Source organism: Ictalurus punctatus, chromosome 14 (assembly GCF_001660625.3).
Source record: "Ictalurus punctatus breed USDA103 chromosome 14, Coco_2.0, whole genome shotgun sequence".
Classification (NCBI taxonomy): Eukaryota; Metazoa; Chordata; class Actinopteri; order Siluriformes; family Ictaluridae; genus Ictalurus; species Ictalurus punctatus.
Window position 1 is genome coordinate 19,300,523 of NC_030429.2, and position 23,990 is coordinate 19,324,512.

The 23,990-nt window shown below is 37.5% G+C and overlaps 2 protein-coding genes across 4 annotated transcripts in view; one reads left to right on the forward strand and one right to left on the reverse strand.

Moving 5' to 3' along the window:
• nell2a (neural EGFL like 2a) overlaps positions 1-571 on the forward strand; it is a 92,537-nt gene extending 91,966 nt beyond the window's left edge. The window contains exon 20 of the mRNA XM_017484633.3: positions 44-571. Coding sequence (XP_017340122.1) covers positions 44-85 — 42 coding nt within the window. The 3' untranslated portion in view covers positions 86-571. The remainder of the gene's footprint in view (positions 1-43) is intronic.
• Positions 572-14,944: 14,373 nt separating this feature from the next.
• The window catches only part of tmem117 (transmembrane protein 117), a 50,595-nt gene continuing 41,549 nt past the window's right edge, over positions 14,945-23,990 (reverse strand). Inside the window, exons 7-8 of one of the 3 annotated variants that reach the window (XM_017485755.3) lie at positions 20,988-21,117; positions 14,945-16,632 (exon numbers count right to left, since the gene is read on the reverse strand). In XM_017485755.3, coding sequence (XP_017341244.1) covers positions 15,992-16,632; positions 20,988-21,117 — 771 coding nt within the window. In that variant the 3' untranslated portion in view covers positions 14,945-15,991. The other 2 variants (XM_017485754.3, XM_053685522.1) reach the window with 2 other exon arrangements.

Consider the following 23,990-nt stretch of genomic DNA (forward strand, 5'->3'; position numbering starts at 1 on the left):
GTTCAATTTTCTTTCTCCTTTCTCTTTCTTTCGTTCCCTTTAGAATGGACACATCTGTTGCTCAGTGGATCCTTTGTGCCTTTAGCTGCAGTCCATCGTGCTAAAGGTGTTTGTACAGTTGTTCTCCATTTAAAAGAAACCCACTGTTTTCACCCTGTCCCAAATCGACATCTTTATACCAAATGCAAGCTATGTATTATACCAAACTGATGACAGAGAATGTCGCTGTTCATATCTGCTACAGAAAGAAACCAGATTTTTTTTTTCACACTGAGGTGAAAGCTCACTGCTCTGTACAGAATTCTGTATACACAGGCATGACCACACTGGATGTTAAAAATCATATCCTTTCATTTAGAACTGTTTATGAAACCAGTAAACGAATTAGGGATCTTAGATAGTATGTAAACGTTATTGTATTTCTCTTTCCTCACATTATGGAAGTTGTCTATATTTTGTGATTCCATAACACCTTTTTGTATGTTCATTCCCTTCTGGTTTATTTCACAATTTGAAAAGATTATCCCGCTTGCTCTTGTCATAATGGTGAAATAAAGTATTTCCATTTCCATTTCCAGATGTGTTGTACTTATTACTTTTTAACCGTCTAGATTGGTCATACAAGTATGGAGATATTATTTTGTGGCAACAGTATTTTTTTTAAAAAGAAGGGACCTGCGAGCACAATATTATGTATTATAATATAAATGTTGCAAAGACAAATAATGTGAATCAAGCTTAATAAAATAAAATCTATTTGTTCTCTTTACTACTCTTTTTTTTTTTGTTGTAATTTTATGGGATGGAATTTTGCTGATGCATTTTTCCTTCTGTTTTCAGGCTAATTATTCTTGGTGTTGATTTAAATGTAGATTGGTCAACTGGAACACCGAGTGAAAGGTCCTGTAACCATGTAAGCATCACCAACTAAATGAACTGTGGCATTTTACCCAAGATTTGGACCAAGCTGTGCACATGAAATGCATGGTACCAAATAAATATATGATTACAGCATGAAATATCGGGGGGAAAAAGTTCATTTGCACTCACACATTCACCAAATGTTCGTTTTACCGACCTCATCAACAAACATACCATGTTGGTTGAGTAGCCACGGTCGATCAAGTAGGTTTAGCTAGGGGTCGGAGGACTTTTCACTTCAAATTCTAGACAACAAAAATTTGAAAACAAACTTTTTCTTTTTACATATAAAAGTGCAGGTGTAATCTGCTTTCAGTCTGAAGGATTTTATTTCATTTTCCCATATTTTACATCCAGATATCTTATCTTGTTGTATATTTGAATATTGTATGAGCATTCAGCAGTTTTTAGGCAGAGCAGGGAAAATAGGAGCGTGTCCTAAATGTAAACGCAGCACCTTGTGCTCACATCATACAGAACACACAAGGTCATTCCACACTTGGACTGCAGTTGTTGTTAGTTTTTTTGTGTTGTTTTTTTTTTTTAAATTTTTTTTTTAATCTCTCTTGGTCTTCTCACTACATGTCCAGCATGCTGAAATGTGCTTTAGGGAGCATTAAGTTTGCAAAATACTAAATCAGAAACCTCATATTTAATTCAACTGATATACTACACTCACTGAATCCAATGGTGATTACTCCAGCCAGAGAACTTGGACAGCAGTAAATCTCCCACACCATTGAGATACATTTATCTCACAATCTTAATGAATACGTTAGACTTAGTTTTCAGTCACCTATAGGTCAATGGCTCTGTTCTTCATACTTTCAGTAGGTTTAGGTCTGAGTGGTAATAAGCTCCATGGCTGCACCTTTTCCCTCCAGAGCAGAATCTGCTGATGGAGCTGATCCGTAAGATTATACGCTCAGCACCCAGGATACAGTCCAAAAGCCCCAGCTCTCTCTCTCTCTCTCTCTCTCTCTCTCTCTCTCTCTCTCTCTCTCTCTCTCTCTCTCTCTCTCTCTCTCTGCACCTGCATTTGATCAGAAATTCATTTATGGACTTATCGACTTGCAGATCTGTTCCTTTTTAACCCACAGCTCTGCTTATATAATGTGAATTCAGGTTGTCCAATGTTTCAGCAAATTTAAAATTTAAAATGACTCTTAAAAAGAAAGATTCTTTAAAGGTTTTTATTGGTGTTATGGCTGCAAGAATTTTATTTAGAACAGTGTTTCTATAATATATAAACGATTGTTTTATTTCTGAAGTAAAGTAAAGCAAGTGTACCATATGCTTTATGCTAAAGCCAAAGAAAAAAAAACATTTGGATAAGAAAAGAGGTTTGTAATGGACTGTGCTAAACACCCTGTATCTGCAAATATTTCTGCCATAGGAAGAAGAAAAACAAAACAAAATTTTATGCAAAGAACGTGGAATTGTACTGTAGATGTCAAGCTGAAGCTCAGTCTTGTAGCAGAAGCAATGACATTCAGGCATCTCAGTACTGCTGTGAAAAACTTGATTTGTGGAGCATTATGCATGATCTAAGTTAATGATGTCACTAAATAAGCTCCACACTTTGAATCAATCACATCTGATATTAGAAAATGACATGGCACCTGGAAACCTTCAGCCACAGAATCTGTTTTGTTATCGTTTAATGGTGAACTAAATTAATTCATTATGAAGGCACTGTACGTGCTGCAGATATCCTGGCTACTATTAATCACTTCCTGATAATGTTGCCATGCACAATCTGACTTGGGTCTACCTGTGACAAACATGAGGTAGTTGGGATTGTCTAGTTTCCAAATCTAGAATTGCCAACTGTCATATTTATGTTTATTGATAGTTTCTGGCATTTTTATTGAAGGTGTAGATATAGAGATGTTCTTTTGCCATTTTGACTATTTTCTTGGCTATTTGGTTATTAAGAAATTTTAAACAATATATTAATCTCCATAAATGATTTTACATTATTTAAAATAATGAATGTTGATTAATCTGTTATTTAATCTGCATAAATTATCTTAAATGAATTAAAATGACATGCTCAGTGGTACTCTAAGGGCAAGGGGAGGAATACATTAGAGTACAAAGAACTGATTGCAACATCATGTTCTGTTGATGATGTAATTAATCGGACATTAAATGTTTATCAACTGCCAAAAAAAAAAAAAAAAGGATTTCGGGTGGAATGTGTAGAATATAGGATATATGAATACATGAATCCCTGTTACTTCTGTTAAAAGCTTCTCTTACGCATTTTGTGTCTAAACAATTTCACATGCTTTAATGTCTCGTTCCATTCTGACTGCAATCAAAAAGGATGAAATGAATTGCCAATTCATTTGTGAAGCGAGAAACTAGAGCTTCTCAACAATTTACAACTCGCAGATCATTCACTACACAAACTCGTACGCAAGAGGTGCACACGTCAAGTCGCGACCTCACTGATTAAAATATAGTTATGACCATCACACAATAATTAACATGGCAACCAGAGAAAATATGCTTTAGCTCACAAACTAGACTGTAGGTTTACAAGGGAAAGGGCTGCCCAGTTTGCTCTGAACAAAACAGAGCTTATATTTGAATCCTTTTACATATATGACAAAATATCACTTAGTGTAAGTAGTAAGATCTTTCTGACTCCCAATGAGTGTCTATGTTTGCAAAAAAAAAAAAATAAATATTTTTTTTTAAGACAATGAAATACCCCACCCGACATCAGTTTCTGACCTCACTAATGCAATCCCCACGGCCACGCTCCAAAATCTAGTGGAAAGCCTTCCCAAAGAGTGGAGGGTTTATAACAGTAAAGTGGACTAAATCTGGAATGGGATGTTCAATAAGCACATATGGGTGTAATATTTGGCAACACAGTGTAATAATTAGACACGTTTTTTCATTAATTGAATCAACTGACTAAAATCTGCCAATGGTGGAAGGTAATGAACTACGTGTAGTCTCATTACAGTACTTGAATGCATGTTTCACTGTAACAGTAAATTTTTGAGTATAATTTAATCACATTACTTTTACCTGAGTTTAAAAAAAGGATCAACTGCTCTACATTTATTTGACTACGTAATGATAATGACTGGCAAATTATGCAAGCCAAAACCCCTGGAGATGTCAGCATTTCACATTTCAAACTCCACCCTGCAGAAACTTGTACAGGTAAGCTATTAGCTAGCTGAGTGCGTAAGACTAGCTAGCCAGATCTTTAACGTTTTACAGCATGAAAACTCTGTATAAAACGTAAGATGTTGCTTCAACATTCAGCAGTGATTGTCTGTTGAGTTAAATGTACTATATCTAAGTGCTGCTATAGCCTAAAGATAACATGGAAGATAATGCGTAAGGGCATGTTTGCTAGATGATTAACTCTGTAGCTAGAAACATGATGAATTAACATGAGCTAGCTACCTCACTAGCTAGTAAATGAACCTAACCAGCTATTGATTAATTTTGGTAAGTTAGCTAGCCAGCTAACAGTACCATTCTTTATATGCTACTGATATTCAAGATGATGTTTACTTCATCATAGTTCACTTGGTTAGTGAACATAATTGTTCAAAAATGCAATCCTCGGATACAGAACATTTTAAGTTTAGTTGTTTCAGTTGTAGAAAAAAAAGTCATTTGTGAAGCGATTACTCAAGATGATTTTCATCAAACGAATGATTTATTCTTACATGAGTAAATTTCTTGATCACTATTTTTACTTACACATTTAATACTACAGTAGTTGTACACGTCAGTGTCTTTTCTAGTCTTTCCATCACTGTGCATGGCTTTCCACTTGTCTGTATTACACCCATTCCAATGCTTTTGTCCAATGACATATTGTTCAATCAGAAAGAGAAACTACAATCAAAAATAGAAACTACAATCTTATATGGTTTCAATTATCCTAAGTGCAACAAATAAACCAAATCCTGAGTCTTGATGGAGAATCTCCCTGATGCAAATGCAAAACACTGCCAAGAACACTGCCACGATGCACGGCTATGCAGACAGAAGAATCCATGAAACACAAATGAGACACCAGCCACAATGTAATATTCAGAATCGTATATTTTATACATAAATCATAGAAATAAATTGATTGCTATGCTCACTGGGTTAACAACAACAAAAAAAGGCCACAGGTATACACAGGGATGGTGGTGTAAACAAGGTGGTGGTAGGATCTATACAAACAGGAAGCATTATTTATTTCTTCATATATACGTTTTCATAGAAAAATGCTTTATTCCTGAGTTTTTATGACCACTGCTGCAGGTAGAAACGACATCTGTGAATGTGGCATGCTTTTTATGTCATTTTAAAGCATTTTCAGTGGTTTGAGTTATAGCTAAGGGAAATAAATGTTAATTATTTAAGAACAATAACAAAGCTAAACTAAATACCAAGTGTAAATTATATCTACTGGCTCAACACTAGAGCAGAATTGGATAAAAAAAGAGAAAAGCTTGATTGGGCAGGGGACATAACATATGGCAACAAAAATAACATGCCTACTTTACTGCCTGTGCAAGCATAGCATTGATCAGGGAGAATGAGGACACATATTTAAAAGTAATATTTACGCATTACAGATACTGTAATAAGCAATTTATCAGTGTTATAGAGGTGACATAAAATACATAGAATGTACTGTATACCATAATAATATACTGTATATGCATTACACATGAAAATAACTTTAATGAACGCAATAAATGTAGCGTTTTCATGCATTTTTTTTTTTGCACCCACATTACTCATGAAAATCTGTTGGTACAAATATGACATTTTTGTCTTACAGAGGTAAAATCTCTAGTTATATTAAACACAACACTGCAGAGCTAATTGTCAGATAAAACCACTTAAACAGGGATTAGGAAAGAAATAAGAATGTTCTCCGACCCAGTTCTCAGCAATAATAAATAATAGATTATAAGGGGTACATAGTGTGTCTGGATGAAATATGCTTCAGTAGGAGGAAGCGTCACTTATATTTGATGGACAGAATATACATGATATATTGTTTCTTTAAAGCTGTTCAAAATAAACATGACAGGACATCACAGTCAACAAACTCAGTTTCCCAGAACACACCATGGCCTACAAACATGGCCGCTACAGACTACACATCTCAAGACATAAGCACGTTTGCCCACTCACAGTCTCCTGACTTCTAAACCATGCACACCTGTCTCTAATCATTACCAGCACTATATATGCAACTTTTACCGACACTATTGTGGTGAAGTTAACACTCAATTTGTGTACTCGGTGAACCTTTACCAAGCCTTGAATTACTGTGGTCCTTGGTCATTTATTTATTTATTTATTTATTTTTTAATTAATTTATTTATTTATTAATTTTGCTAGCCTTTTTACCTTTGTGTTTTGCCTAAGCCCTGGTTGTCTTGTTTGTTCCTCACCTGTCCTAGTTTATGTTTTTGACCCTGATTTTGCCTTATGTATTTATTATGCCTTATGGATTTGCTTGCCTGATATTTCATTAAAAATCAGCCTCAAATGCATCTGTTTCAGACGTCTACCTTATGCTCTGTCACAACTTTATTTTTACCATAGAATTACACAGTACATAGACTGAAATATTGTTTAATACAGTAGTAATTTGGTTTTGCACACAAACTGCTAGTGTGCCAAGATCAGCAGGATTGCCAGAGTAAGTCTAAGTTTTAGGGTGTGTTTATTAGTTAATGTTAACTTAGATTGTGTTTATTAGTTAATGTTAGGATGCTGCAGGAGCAAACTAAAACTGAGTGACCTGAGCTGTCATAACTACTGCTTACTTTCAAAACAACATTCTGGAAGACATTCACAAAATTGTAAGAGTGGTCATTTTAAATGAAGTAGCATGTTACTTATGTTAACAATATGTTAATGTCTGTTCTGATGAATGATTGTCTGACCAATACACTGCTGTTGCTGTCACTTTTTGAGATACAAATCTGACTATTGAACATTCGGTTGTATTAGTTTCTGATTTTTTTTTACTGGTTTGTTTGGAACTTACAGTAGAATTAGTTGAAATCAGTAAAGGTTTCTATTGGTTCTTATCTGCTAATGATTAGCAATGGTGTTTTATTATTTATTTACTTTCCTGAGATGGATTATTATTATAATGTAAAGAATCCTAATTCAATTCATTTAATTGACTTCTGGGAGATTCCCATCTTGTAGTTTTGTTCTTCATACTGTCTGCATGGAAACTGGAAAGCACAAGTATTCACAGTTTTCTAGAAAGAATTATTCTTTATCAAACATCCATTCCATTAATAACACACTGAGTATATCCTGGAAATGATTCAGGAATAAGTGGACTCTTGGAGGTCATCCATCCGTTACATCCATTACAGGATAATGTCTGATTGAAACCACTAGGTAAATGTGGGATGAATTAATTTCCCTTTTCCTGTATGTCCTGTCTTTTTTCTGCATTTAAGGTTTCTGTACATTGTTAATACAATGCATTACAACTCATTAATGACTGTAATGATACGAATTATTTCCATATACACTCACTGAGCACTTTATTAGGAACATGATACTAATACTGGGAACATCCTCTCTTTGCTCTCAAAACAGTCTCAATTCTTCATGGCATGGTTTCCGCAAGATGTTGGAAAAATTCGTTCGAGATTCTGGTCCATGTTGACATGATTGCATCACTCAATTCCTGCAGATTCTTCAGGTGCACTTTCATGCTGTGAATTTCCCGTTCTACCACATTCCAAAGATGTTCTACTGGATTCAGATCTGGTGACTGGGAAGGCCACTGAGCAACATTAAACTCATTGTCATGTTCATGAAGCCAGTTTGAGATGATTTTGCTTTGTTGCATGGTGCATTATTATGCTGGAAGTAGCCATTAGAAGATGGTAAATTGTGGATATGAAGGGATGCACATGGTAAGCAATAATACTCAAATATACAATGATGATTGATTGGTATTAACAAGCCCAAAGTGTGCCAAAAAAAACCATTCCCCACACCATCACACCACCTCCACCAGCCTGGACTGTAATTTGTTTAATAAGCGTTTCAAAACCCTGACAAACCTTGATAAACATCAAGATAACCGGCGATCATCAGATAAGAGGTGGAGACGTGAACTCTGGTCTATATTCTAGGCCACAAATTTTTGCATCTCAGGCTTTTTTTTTGCAGTCATCCAGAGGGTAAAAATGTTTCCATCTGTTTCCAGCAAGAATCCATATTCTTTCCAGTGCATTTGTTATATTCAAATTTTTTTTTCAAAAGGTTTAACCACATCCTATTTTAGTCTGCTGCCTCCCAGTCATGAGGATTTACAGTACACAAAGTGTTATTTGCAGATTAAAACTTTGTTTCAAATTTATAAAATCTGAAACCCTTCCATGATGTTTCGCTTAATGCAGTTTGTGAAATTCTCAAAGCATATTTTGGTGGAGAGGAATCCCATAAAGTACATTTTAAAACAAACAGAAAAGTTTATCCTAAAAAATTGGACCAACTTCAATCAAACTTTTCATATCCTGTATTATATAACACAATTATGCATAGAAACGGAATACCAAGCTAACTGAGCAAGCAGTATTTAAGTCAAGATGATTAATATATGAGTATAATAAAAACACTTCAAAAATAATTGCCTAGCAACTCCACCAAAAGGTATGGAATAAATTCTGTGACAGTGTATTAAAATGAAAATAAAATATAACATATCAAATACAAAAATAGATGTTGGAAATAATACAAATTTAATTGAACTGACATGAAGTTAACCATTAATTGAATTACGTAACATAAAACATAATTATGCGGTTACAAAACATATCTCATTCTCAACCTGAACAATTTTCCCCAGGTTCCTGTGTCTCAGACCTGTAGCTGAACCCTACATGGTGGACTGAATTCTCAGAAACTTATAAACATATATCTGTAAGTAACCTCTGTAGTTCTATTATAAACAGGTGGGGATCAGTATGTCGAATGTATGTAGCATGTAAACAACATTCTTTTTTGAAGATTCCAGGATGACATGGTACTTAAACACAAAAGGCAAGTTTTCTCTGTCAAGGGAGACAATAACAACACATTTTGGTTAAATACATACAGATGGGTAACAATTAAAGCAAAAACTTGAATAAATAAAGGGAGAAACATACTGCGTGCAGATGCTTACAGACAGATGTACTGCATTATACAATTAAGCAATTAACCTCCTACCATGCTCTGTGACATGTATAAAAACCCAAGCAGGCACAGTTAACCTCAATTTTGGATCAAGATTGAATGTGGAAAAGATCTAAAAAGATCTGACTTTGAAAGAGTGTTCATTATTGGGACTGGATAGCATGTGCTTCAGTCATGAAGACTCCTCAATTGGAATACTGACTAAAGTGACATCTTCATTTAGGTCTATGGGAAAGACATCAGTTAATAGGACTGGAAACTGTGGTTAAAGGCACACATTTACTAACTGTGATATTTGTGCATTATTGAGATATGGAAACAGAAGGGCAACTGTTCTTCAGGTGACTGAGAACATCAATGCAGGATGGGATCAGCCTGTGAGCAAGAACAGTCCACAACTAAATAGCGAGATCTATTATATCAATACATTTTATAATAGAGTTGCAGTGCAGAAACCCCTTATTATAAAGATGAATGCACTTTTCAGAGTTTGCTGGTACGAAACCCACAGGCAATGGTCTACAGAGTTGAGGCAAAAAGTGATATGGTCAGATGAGTCATCTTTCATCAAGTAAGTGAGTGCATACACCAGGCCTGAAGGCTTGACCCTTACAGGTGTTCTGTTATGCTGTGCAGGACTTTTTTCTGGCACTTCCCCTTTAGAGGAAGGGTCACTGCAAATATATACAATGTTTTTTGAATGATCTTCTTTATTCTATGATTAAACAGATGGGAGTGGTCTATTCCAGGATGACTGCCCATCCACAGGGCATGAGGGCTCACTTTATGGTTTGAAAATTATGTAAATCACACGCTATGACCTTTGAAGTAGCTACACTAGATGACAACCCAATTGAACATCAATAGAGATTTTGGACTGACATGTTAGACAATGTTCTCCACCACCATCAACAAGACACCAATTGGGGAAATATTTCTTGGAAGAATCGTGTTCATCCCTCCAGAACAATTTCAGAAGTCACACTGACGTTGTTCTGTTGGTGCTTATTGACACTTTATTTTTGTTTTTCCTTTTATTTGTCACCTGTCTATATCTGCAACTTAGGAACTTTGTTTAAATTGATTTAGCCCAACTTTCCCACCAACCAAACATTACAGAGCATGACATAGGGATGAGAAATGCATCTGGGGCTTGAATATTCGAAACGATACAGATTAAGGCTGTGTCGCATATACTATATCTTATGAGAAGCTTGCAAAGATAAACCCTAGCATAAGTGTTTTGTGCAACAGATACCAAAATAATATAGGGTCTTCTGCAGACACATTTTAGTCCTGCCCCAATCTACATACAGGCTGGATTTACAGAATACATTCAAATATGTTTAAGATTTGTTTCATTCTGTCTCCATTAACAGCAAACTTTGGTGTAACTGATGAAGAAAGTAATCTTCCAGGCTATCAATTAAGTACCTTTCTGAGGCCTTTTGCCTAAGTGCCTTTTGCCCTTCTAATGGCTCCATATAAATGGAATCATAAAACACCTTTCTTTATACACCGAATGAGAGACCTAATGGCATTTCTGAGGTTAGAAAAGGCAATGTTAACCTTAATTGGGTCTATTGATAAATTGTACAAAATGTACATAATACAAATATAAAATTTCACGTATTTGTGGAAAATGTACTAGTTCACAAAACTAGGAAAATGTATAATTAGGTGAAAGGGTATGTTCTCTTTTTCTACCTTTTTCATTTTATTAATTTTTTTTATTATTAGTATTTGTTTTATTTACATTTTTGTATTACACTCTAACTTAAAGAATAAAGAAAAGAAAAATCCAGAAGCAGAGAAAACCTAGTCATCCATGAAGAAGTCTTGAAGGAGTTCCATGACTAATTTTAGAAAGGTTAATGTGGGTTCAAAATGTGGCCTTAGAGGAGAATGAACTAAGGTCACGGGAATATACTTCATCATTATGAACTTATTATCGCTGAAATGCCAGTAGGATAACACCCAGCTCAGAGTGTTTGGGATGGATTTGGCAACAGTATACCCTGGCACGACTGGCTTCAGCAGCTCTCAGTGAGTGGTGGCTTTTGGCCAGAGGCTGGAAAGTGGAGTCACAGCAGGCGTGCTGGGTTTGTCCAGCTGGCTCCTAAATGTCCAATTTTCTATTGGAGAGATGAGAGTAGTTCAACAGATGCCTCTACCTGAAGGGAGCTAATACTAGTGAGTCTGCCTTAGAGTCGACTAGTAATTAACTTCAGCAGTTTGCATTAGGTTAATAGACATTTCTAGGGAAGACATGGCCATCTAACTATGAGCTCTTACAATACAATTGACCTTAGCTGTGCTTGAGTCATTATTAAAAACCTCAAAACTCTACTATAAAAATACATTTAATCAGCTGGTACATAGAATATGCTAATCTTTTCAGCTACCCCAATTTGTAGCTGCAGTGCCTATAAAAAGTTGCACTGATAAATTAAGGACAAACAATAGAAATTAATTAAAAGGCACAGCAGTTACCTATGAAACTATAATAATATATACAACAATGTCATTTATAGTGTTTATTTTCCAATGCAAAAGGGTTTTATTTATAACCATGTAAGCAAATCAAACTGTTTCAGTTGTGGTTACTGTCATGGTGTAGTTTCTGTGCATGGGTTTCCTCCAGGTTCTCCAGTTTCCTCATTGGTAGTAATACATTGGTAGTAATAAAAAGTAATTTGATTCATAAATCAACACTGGCAACACTCAGATCATGCCAAGATCAAGATATGTAATAGTCCACGATATCAAAAAGGAACCCAGGGTAACTTCTAAGCAACTAAAGGCCTCTCTCACATTGGCTAATGTTAATGTTAATGTTCATGAGTCCACCATCAGGAGAACACAGAACAACAATGGTGTGCACAGCAGGGTTGCAAGGAGAAAGCCACCGATCTCCAAAAAGAGCCAGAAGGTCATTGGAAAAATGTTTCATGGATGGATGAGACCAAAATAGAGCATTTTGGTTTAAATGCGAAGGGTTATGTTTGCAGAAAGAACAACACTGCATTCCAGCATAAGACCCTTAACGTCATTATACATCCAGAAGGCCGTGCATTTTCCTGTGTTTCCTTGTTTTTCCCTTCCCCATGTTTCCAGTGTTTTCACATCCCTTGTGTTCCTGTTGTGTGTGTGTGTGTGTGTGTGTGTGTGTGTGTGTGTGTGTGTGTGTATGTCTCAGGGTGTGGTGCCCATCTCTCTGCGGTCGGAGTGCATCAGTAATTCACCTGCGGCCCATCTCTCAGCAGCGTATATAAACCCTGGTTCTTCAGCCATTCATCGCCAGATTGTTCCGGCTTTAGTGCGGTACACTTCCGACCTCGACTCACATGGCGGTTCTGAGCTCGAATCCCCACCCAGACTACGAATTATCACACTCCTTTACCACACACTCCAGCCTCCTCTTCACGTCAATAAATCCTGTTAAGCTTCAGTCACCGTGTCTGTGTCCAGTCTCTGTGTCCTTATCCCATCTGTGAAACATGGTGGTGGTAGTATCATGGTTTGGGCCTGTTTTGCTGTATCTGGGCCAGGACAACTTACCATTATTGATGGAACAATTAATTTTGAAATATACCAGCGAATTCTAAAGGAAAATATTAGGGCATCTGTTCATGAACTAAATCTCAAGAGAAAGTGGGTCATGCAGCAAGACAACGATCGTAAGCACACATGTCATTCTACCAAAGAATGTTTAAAGAAGACTAAAGTTAATGTTTTGGAATGGCCAAGTCAAAGTCCTGACCTTAATTCAGTAGAAATGTTGTGGAAGGACTTGAAGCGAGCAGTTCATCTGAGCAAACCCACCAACATCCCAGAGTTGAAGCTGTTCTGTACTGAGGAACGGGCTAAAATTCCTCCAAGCCGATGTGCAGGACTGATCAACAGTTACCAGAAACGTTTAGTTGCAGTTATTGCTACGCAAGGGGTCATACCATACTCAAGGGGTCATACCATAGTGAAAGCAAAGGTTCACATACTGTTGCCACTCATAGATATGTAACATTGTATCATTTTCCTCAATAAATAAATTACGAAGTATAATATTTTTGTCTGATTTGTTTAACTGGGTTCTCTTTATCTACTTTTAACACTCTTGTAGGACAATCTGATGATATTTTAGGTCATATATATGCAGAAGTCTAGAAAAGACTTTCAAGCATCACTGTATGTACCAAAACCCTCCTGCAGGTGGATTGGCTATGCTAAATTGCCCCGTATATGAATGTGAGTGTGAATAGGTGTGTACATGGTGCCCTGTGATGGGCGTGACCTTGGTCACACCCAGTGTTCCCAGGAGAAGCTCTGGATTTGCAGTGATCCTGACCAGGATAAAGCGGTTACTAAAGCTGAATTATGAATGATTATTTTTCTTATCCATCACCACAGTGAGTTATTTTTGTGGCAAAAGTAATTAGAAAGATATGTTGTACTGTACACTATCATCATGATAAAACTTTTATATTGTCTAAATTTGGAAGATGGCTATTACACCGGAAGAGGGCATAAATGTGTAATTTCTCATTTTCCTAGTTCTTTATGGCAAGAGGACCCCCTGATATTGTCTTGCTTTTTCCTGCAGTAGGGTTGATAAAAATGCAGTTTCATGTCTGTGGAGAAAGCAATTCAAAGGAAATGGAGGGGGGGAGAATGAAAGATAGAAAGAAAGAAAAAAGAGAAGTCTCTTAGTATTTCATTTCTGAACAAGTGACAAACTCTACCCTGGGATTTGTCCAATAGTTCACCGTTGCTGTGTGAGTGTCAAAGGCAATCTCGGAGCTCAAACGTACACACACACACACCAGCAGCTGACAAAAGATATCTTTACCACAATCTCACAGGAGCAATCATGATGGAAGTCTGACAGATTCAGAGAGCCCTCAGAGTTCAAGCTTTGCCGAGGCTTGATGGCAGACTTATCAACTTATACTGTGATCTAGTAGATGGGGGGGGGGATGACATGACAACTGATCTGGGAGAAATTTAGACGATGGCCAGACAGAGAACAACTCAATTTGATGCAGCTGCTGCCTCAGTTCCTTGGCCTACACTTCAAGTAGGTTATTTTCCGAAAAAGTCAATTATACCAAGTTTTTTCTTACAAAGTGCCTGATTTTAAAAAAGTACACAAAAATGGATAGTTTTAAAACTGAAGTGCTACTCGTTTGTGGACATTTGTTTTGTCTTATCAATCCTGTTCATTTACTCCATCTATCTTCTCATAATCCTCTGCAATTGACTGGTTCCTACACAGGGTCTTACATTAGCAAAAATTACGTTTTGTTTTTGTTCTTCTGCCTCACAAACATCATTCATTGTATCCTTCATTATTCATTTTACTGATAACAACCCAATCAACATTTCTGCTCACTAATGAATAAGAGTCATGTAGTTGAAAGTCTTAGGGTAAGGTCTAGTAATGCATGCTTTTGTAACCATTATATGCTAACCTTAATTTGAGTTGATGGTCATTTACTAAAGTTTCCTCTAAACGAGTTGGTTTGCCTTGGCTGTACAAAGTTATTTTTCCTCCCTAATGAACTAACTGGGGCAGCAGCTGGAAGAGGTCGGCCCTGAAGGGTTGCTTGGCAACAGGGTCACTGTGGACCGAGCCTATTTGAAATGGAAACAGTTGGTCTTCTGGATGTGTTTCAAGTCCAGCAGCATCATTTTCACCGGTACACAAAACAACCCAGACTTCGTCAAGAAAGCATCACTGATCCGAGGCTGCGAAATGTCATTTATCTGTAACACTACTTGAGGCAAGTACATGAGATTTACTCAACAAACATTCATATTTTATTAGAAAAGAAAACCTAAACAATTTAACAGCATAATGTGAAATGAGCAAAAACAGCAGCAAACATACAGACAAAAACTTTGGTCATGCCAAACGTCCTCAACGAATGACCGATAGAGGTCATATATAATAGACCGATCTCATTTTTTAATTTATTGTGCCACTAGATCTATAGTCCAAATGGCAGTCTTGAACACTGATCATAGTAACATGAGACGAATGACATAAAACCTAGCAAAATCTATGAAAAATACTGGATATCTTGATGGATTGGCTGTTACTTAAATGACAAACAGGCAAGATCTGTGTGAAAATTCAACACTTTATTGAGTGACCATATGGTGGTGATTATTATTTTTTCAGCCTTCTATTTGGTATAATTGGTTTTGGTATGATTTTTTTTTTTTTTTTTAAATAAATGTTTGAATTGATTGTAAATGATCAAATGCTAATACAAGACACATTGTGAACACAGTGTATTGCATAACAGATTAATATAATGTATTGACATCTCAAAAGACCTTTAAACTCTACCGTCCAATAATGGACACAACTACTGAAGGCACAGATTTTTCTGCCGAATATTCCTCATGACTACTTTGCCGTGCACTTGGTATATAAACAGATTTTCCATGTAGGCACCAAAGTAGCTCAATAAAAAATATGTAAAAAAAAAATTTCATAAAATGAAATAAAAGAAGCTTAAGCACCGTTGGACCATATACAATACTTTAAAGAAAAGAAAGTTGAACTATAAGAAGTACCAAAATTTCAGTGCCACTAGTGGTGTTTTGAAAAGCTTATTATTAAAATGTAGAAAACACACTGCAATTTTATACGATCTCCTCTTTTACAAGTTTGAAAGCAGGTCTCTGAAGAATTTGACTGATAGCTTACAATGTCTCTTTGCAGGCCCTGCATTAGAGGCATGTATTCAGTTATTGGCTTGGTCATCATTAACGATCCCATCAAGGCAAGGATGGAGTTGGAGGAGCTCAGCAGAAACATAACTCAATTCTCCAGAGTTTATATTAGCTTTGCTTAAGGTTATGGAGTCAGTTTGTTAACATCTGCAGCTTCGACACATGCTGCTTTATCTACAGAACCGCTAGGCTGTGTCTCCTGGGTCTCATTAGAACAGGGGGATATGGAGTTAGTAGAGGACCCGAAATGGTGAGTGTCCGCTAGCAGCAACATTGGAGTGCCACTCCTTTTCAGGCTCTCACTCATTGATACATGCACCTCCTCAGGTGTGACACCCAAATCTGAGGGTGACTTACGTTTGATGCGCTCATATGTCTTGTCCTGGCTCTCTAGGAACGTCTCACTGTCCTGGAAACGTCCGAAAAGCCAGATAAAGAAACCAAAGAGGATAAAGGCAGCTAAGCTTGGAATGAACGCCAAGCATTTGACATCCAGGCTTTCCCCAATGTAGCGGCTGTGGAGAAACATGTCTCTGTGGATGTATGTGAGGTTGGTGCGAGGGTCTATGTTAGTTGATCGCCATTCCCACGTTAGGGTGCTCCGGTTGAAGTGGCTAAGAGTGTCTGGCTCCTCTACTGTGTAGATCTTCTCTCCTGGTCCAATGTACTGGCCATACTCGTAAGGCTTATAGAAGATCTGGTTCTTCCACATGTTTAAGTCAAGAATGAGCACCAAGAAGATGATGCCGTAGTTAAACCATTTGCCTGGAATAAAGAAAATTAAAGAGTCATCTGAAAGACCCAATCACAGCTTTATTATGAAAACACCTGTACACGTGCCCATTCATGCAATTATCCAATCAGCCAATCATGTGGCAGCAGTGCAATGCATAAAACCATGCAGAGGTCAAGAGCTTCCGTTCTTGTTAATATCAGACAGTTGATGCCATACAGGCTGGGTTGACGATTCCAGAAACTGCTGATTTTCACACACAACAGTCTACAGAGTTTACACAGAATGGTGTGAAAAACAACAACAAAAAACATGCAGTGAGAGGCAGTTCTGCAGGTGGATAAGAGGTGTCAGAGGACAATGGATGGACTGCTTCAAGCTGACAGAAAAGCGACTAAAACTCAAATAACCACTTTTTACAACTGTGGTGTACAGAAATCTGCAACAGGCTGAACCTTGAGACAGATGGACTACAAGAGTTAAAGACCACATCAGGTTCCACTCCTGTCAGCCAAGAACAGGAATCTGAGGATACATTGGACACAGACTCACCTGAACTTAGACAAATGAAGATTGGAAAAGACTGCTCGTGCACTGCTCCTACTTGATGGGCTGATTGGATAAATGCGTGAATGAGTGTACAAATGTTCCTAATAAAGTGTATGAACTGCTATAAACACCTAAAAGAGCAGTTATCTTGCTCGAGAAGAGAAATGAGTAATTACACGTACATGCTTTCATCCTCGAAGGCAGTGGTCAACTGACTCACAAGCCTCAAATCAGCCTGTACATGTTGATTATGAAACGAATAATCATTCAGGAAAGATCGGAAATGAACACTTCAGAAGTCTACTTTTTAATATACTTGTTTTACATTTAGTAATGCAAGATCATTCTCATAAAAGAGAATTGCAGTGCAACACATTAAGGTTTAAGGTTAACACTGAACTGCTAATTGTTGAGTATGCGGTTCATTAAGCAGTGCATGAGGGAACTAAAGACCATTCCCACAATAGCTATCAAAAAGACAAAGAAGGTGCACTAGACTTAAAAAGGGCAGATTCTTAGAAGAGTTTTGCTAACTCTCGGCTAATAATCTTTTATACGAGCACTCTGTTAGGTTTCACTGAAACCAAATGAAGTGATGCACCAAACATAGGAGTGCGGATTCATTATTCAATTAGATATTCAGAATCATTAACAGTTTTCACAATTCCAATAACAGTGTCATTAGTCAATGGTACTTCAAATGAAACAAACCTGATGATAGTCATAATTCACCCTAACAATAATTTGAGGTTTGCTTAAACTTTATTTCTAAAAGAGAAATACACAAGTAAAATATTTTATGTACAAAATCTGTGAAAGAAAATGGTAGAATGGAAAATAGGACAGCAGCAGGGAAAGGAGGCAGTAAAGCAAATACACTGTACATTCAGAGAGAATATTCTCGTTCTATATTCATATTACAGTATATGATGGAGTACAGCGAGCAGTGGTAATATGGACCCTGAAGATAAATGAGGTAATTATAGCTATACTACTACACCAACACTAGGGAAGGTCAGTAGAGAAGCTTTATACTTAAGTTCAGATACAGTAGTATGTCCTCTGTTGGTGAATGAGAGGTCGAGCCGTGGAGTCTATTGAGCTGCTGGTCATTAGATTTCAAAGAAAGTCTTATGAGTTATGTTTGTGCACAGATTCCAGAGGAGCTCGTCCTAAACATCAGTTTCTCATATGCCCTCGTCTTGTCACAGAAAAAGGCATACTGAGATAAATAAGATATCAGCCAAAGTTACTGCTGAAAACTCTGAAGTTGATCATTGGCAGTCTAGATACTGTGGGTAGAAATTCCATGCACACCTCAGAAACAGGTGTGAGCAGCTTAGATTCCAGTAATAGGATAATTTTTCTTCATTTTTACTATGTTCCTCTGCTTTACTTCGGCATTTAATACAATCATTCAAGGTCTGATCCACTCCAAGCTCTTCTTCTCAGCATAGCAGCCTCCACCTGTAACTGGCTCACCAACCTTTCTGAGTGGTACGAAGCAGCAGGACCCTCACATCTGAAACTCTAACCATCAACACTGGATACTTCTATTGTTTTTTGCTGGAGTCACAACAGCATAGAGCTGAACATGCTCAAAATGATGGAGCTGGATTTCAGAAGGTACCCCATCACTACCTCCAATTATCATACTGGACAAGACTGTGATGGCAGAGGAGACATTCAAGTTCCCAAGGACCACTATCTACATGGGAAGCCAATGCTGACTGTACCGCCAAAAAGGTTTAGTAGAGAATATACTTCTCGTGACATTTCAGCAAGCAACCTACTACATGAGCTGCTGACCCAGTTCTACACAGCCACCACTGAGAGCGTGCGCACCACCTCAATAACAGTCTGGTTTGGCTCTGCAGCCAGTAATGAGCTGAAGAGACTGCAATGTATTTTCAGGTCAGCTGAAAAACTCATAGGAAGCAACCTCCCCTCCCACAAGGATCTGTTCTTCTCCAGAGCCAGGAAGTTGGTAGAAAAAAAATATTATTGACTCCCCGCAGCCAGACCTCCACATATTTGTAACTCCTTCCCTCCAGCAGGTGCTTTAGATCAATGTTCATCAAAAACACCAGACAGTGAAAACGATTCTTTCCACATGCAAGCACATTTATGAACAGTCAGTTCCCTCAAAATGTATGGACACAATGTATGGACAGAACAATGGCTTGTCAACTGTACATTTTTTATTGGTTGAAAACCTGGTGCATTATTACATAAATCAATGACTGTGATGCAGTCACAGGTATGTGTATATCGAGGTATTTGCAACGTCTTTGAAAACGGCTCAGCCAATCAGATTTCAGAACTGAAATTATCCGTTTTATAAATGGCCAATAAAATGCGATTCTGGTTTTATTTTAGAATAACGATGAAGACATTGACACTGTTAAATAGCACGTTTGCCTCGCACCTCCGGGGTTGGGGGTTTGAATTCCATCTCCACCCTGTGTGTGGGGAGCTCGCATGTTCTCTCTGTGATTTGGGGGCTTCCTGCGGGTACTCTCATTTCCTCCGCCAGTCCAAAGACATGCACTGTAGGCTTACTGCCATTTCCAAATTGTCCCTAGTGTACAAATGGGTGAGTGATTGTGTGTGCGATTGTGCCTGCAATGGGTTGGAACCCCGTCTGGGGTGTTCCCTGCCTTGTGCCCCGAGATCCCAAAAAATGGATGGATGGATGGATTTGTAACAGGATTTCTGACACACTCTTGGCATCATCTCGATCAGGTTCATAAGGGAGTGTAGTTAAACTTCCCAAACAGGCAGTGCATCTGGCTTACCCGGCTTACCCCCAGGTAAATGAAAACTATGTGTTTGGGGAAATAACCTATCACTAAGTAAAACTACTTATTAATACATTTTGATTACAAAATAATTTTAGACATGGGCATTAGCTTCACTGTTGACATTCTAAGAAACAAATTTTTATCTAGAAGCCTCCATCAAAATGTCTTTAAGATAACTGTTGTGTGATGACGAGTATCAGTCTCACCAGCTATTATTTTTCAGAGGATGCAGACTGGCTACAACTTAAAGTTTACAAAGGTGTCATATATCAGAAACTGTTGTATGTTTATGGTTCCAAGCATGATTTGGGATACCATGACACGTCAAACATGACATAGATGCCTTGCTCTATGCATAGTGCAATGAAAAAGAAACGATAACACATTCATAGTTCATACAATAACCATACAAATGTACAACATTGGATGCTGTGAGGGTTCTGGAAAGTTCACACAATTTTGGGTGTTTTTCTGTTTTGCCACCATGCTTCGTGGAAACTAGTTATGTTCTTCTGTTCAGATTTAGTGTTTTTACTTTTACTTGGATATATCTGACATCAGGCTTCCACTTTGATCCTGTTGATAGCTGGGACATGCACATTGTCTGGCACAAAAAAGTGCAAACAAAGTGTTGGCAGCCCCTGATAACCACAGAGAGAAACTCCAGGGGATTTACTTCTGAGACACTGTAGAACTAGGTGAGCTTTTTGGTTCAGTGAGTTGGCAACTTGATGTTGCTGATGGCTGGAACATGAAACGAATCGGTCCAGCAAAGGGAAAATAACAACTTTGGCAGCCAATGCTGAAGGGCTATAGTACTAAGTGCACCCCTACATTTTAAATACCATTGTCAAATATGTAATTACAACATGAAATATTCCTAGTCTGTCCTATGGGAAGAAACTGATTTATTACATGCACCTGAAATGATGCCTGAGAATATAACGACCAGATAATTGTACTGCTTTAATTATATTTTAATGATCTCTTATGCTGGGGATGAATACATAAACAGGTAATGAACATATGCGTACCTGTGATGTGTATGTGATACTCGTCCTTGAAGATCCGCTTGCAGACTGGGAGTTTAAATTTTAGCTGAGTTGTAGACAAGCCGGGTAGGTTCATATCCAAATCCCCCATGAAATGGGGAAACTCCCAGTCCTGAAGAAAGAAAAAAAGAAACATAGTTATACAAGCAGCGGATGATGAATTCTAATTTAGAGTACACACAAGCTGGAAACCAAATTACAAAGCAGTGTATATAAAAAAAAAGAAGTAGATAGAAAGATTATTCACACACTCCTTAAAAGTCCTTCTTTGACTCTTACGGTTCAGAGAACTTGCGATATTTATGAATTCTTCTGACATTTATTCACAATCAGAAAGAAAGCCCAGATTCTGTTGAAGGTTTCTGCAGGGCCCTGCAGTGACTAGTGACATTAAACATCAGATGAGGAGATGTCAGAGTCGCCTATTATCTGCCCGTAGTGCCACTGATATAGGAGAGCATAAACCCAATCAAAACTTACACAGCATGTGGATGATGTAGGAGCTCAATATCTGCTGATGACATATGACCGTAGCTTTCATATATCAACATGAATTATGATATAAGCCCGTCTTTTGGAATGGAGAGAAAAAGAAATAGAATAGAGATGTTTGATAAGAAAGAATACAGGTGCTAGAAGTTGAATTTGAAAACATCAAGAGATCCCCTTAATTAAGTAATGAATAGACCACAGCAGGGCGTGGTGCATGTGCAGCACATTCCAAAGTGTTTTATTGTGCTTATTCCACAGAAATTTGCCTAACAAGCTCTAAAAATTGTTCATTTTTTTAAAGAACAAAGGACCGCACATTTTATCTCAGTTTTTATTACAGTTATGTTAATTTAATGGAATGTCCATGAAACAAGTTCATTCCTGTTAACACTTACATTATAGCAGCTATAAACAGTCCTTCCCTCACCAGCCTCTCTTTTTGTTCTCTCTCTCTCTCTCTCTTAAAGTCAAACTGCAAAGCCCTCTGATTTACTAACACTGGTGACTCCTTCCAAATAAACGTCTCCTCTCACAGGAAACTTCACTACAACAACAATTACACCTTTTCCCCCAAATCAGTTTATTTGGAGCATCCACCATAGACCCACCTGTGTAAGAAAAGATAACATATTGGAATGAGCTTTTTGATGTATACCTAGCAACCGGCACTACTGTTAGAGCTGCTGTTATAGGAAATGAATCAACACCCTTCTGACAAATCAGAGTCAACAATGCTGTGGTTTCAGACAAAAATAACCTCCTCTATTTAAAAAGTTGATAATTACAGTCTCTTCTTTCCCTCTCCTTCTTTCCACTAGCTTCAGCTCCTGCTTTCAGTATTAAAAGTGAGAAATAAACCTAAAAGCATTATATTAAATAAAAAGTCTTGTAAATCAGCTAAAAGTCAGGGCTGAAGAGGTTCTGTATGATCAGGGTCAACAAACAAGGAAAGTTAATTACTCTTACAGAGAATGGAGATTAACCGTCACACACGGAGAGTCATCCCCGTATCGGAGTCCTCAGTGTTTATTGACTGTGCATGTGAGGGAAAGAATGGATCAAGGAGATATACGTTCCAGATGTAAAGGGCTAATTGAAATCGTAAATAAGGCTAATAAACATGTTTGCAAGGTACACAGGGCTGCAAATGGAAAACAGCAACCCTGGACATGTATAGAGTATAGCATATTGGGCAGAATTCAAGGTCCTATGTGGGCGGACTGTACTTTACTCTAAATCAAAGTGAGGTGGCTCTGTGAGGGATACAATAACTCAAGGCTAATGGGCACAGCGCAGTCTCTAAGTAATTGGCCAGTGTCATGATTTTGTGGATTTGCATGCCGTTATCTCTCAACGTAAGGCCCAAAGATGTGCCACATTCAGTAAAGCAGGCCATCACAAGGCTGAAAAATGAGACCACATCAGAGACAGTGGTGTGTTTTGTACTTTGTAAGGAAGAACTGGTCAAGGATACTATCAAAGGCTGACAGATGTGTTAAAAAAGACGAATACACCAGAGGTTTTACCACAAGATGCCCAGCACTGGCCTCCAGAACAGGAATGCAAGGTTGCAGTTTAAGCAGAAGCATATAAAATAATTCAGTGTGTACAAGATAATCGAAACTGCATAGATCTAACCAAGTACTTCCAAAGAATGACAATTTACTCTGCAACAGCACTCTCTTTACACTCATACCACTAAAGAACTAAAGTTTTTTTCAGGTCTAAATAGTTGAATGTTCTTGACTGAATAAATTATCTGACCTGATACTCACTAAGAATGAATTCCACCGAAGGCATTGTCAATAAAAGCCCCACAACAAACTAGAATGAAACAATGGTTGCAAAATAATGGCTACACAATGGATCTGGGCTGGCAGAAACTGAAATGGTTTACAACGAGTACTAATCACCTGACTGAAATAGTGGAACACTTTACAAAGTGTTGTGCGTCATGTATTTTTCACCTATTTATGGTTTTTTAAGTAGTTTGGGAAAAAACTATATGTTAATAATTAATATAGTGTACATATACATATTATAGTGCAATTATTAACGTATGGTCATTTTTCCTCAAAGTTTCTGCTTTGAGATTTGATCAGTGCTTTGCATATACGAGGAATTCTACGAGTAAATTTATTTCATACCACATAGGGCTGTGAAATTCTCTAATCTGATTGGTGTAAAGTGTTGATTCATTTTATAGCAGCTGTGACAGGAAGGCAAATCAGAGGATTATATGAATGTACTTGTTCTAATGTAATCATTTCTATAGTAACAACTTACTCACAATATCATCGTTGGCAAATGTCTGTGGTATAAGAGGAATAAAACACTGCTAGGCATTTTGTTATCGGAAAATAATCAACTTTGTCCTGGTAATGCCTCAACCCGTCATTGATCATTTCCCAATAATATTACATCTGTCAAGTTTTATTCCCAATAAATTCCCAATCATTCTCAATGCTTTCTCAGATTTCTTAGACTTTTTGG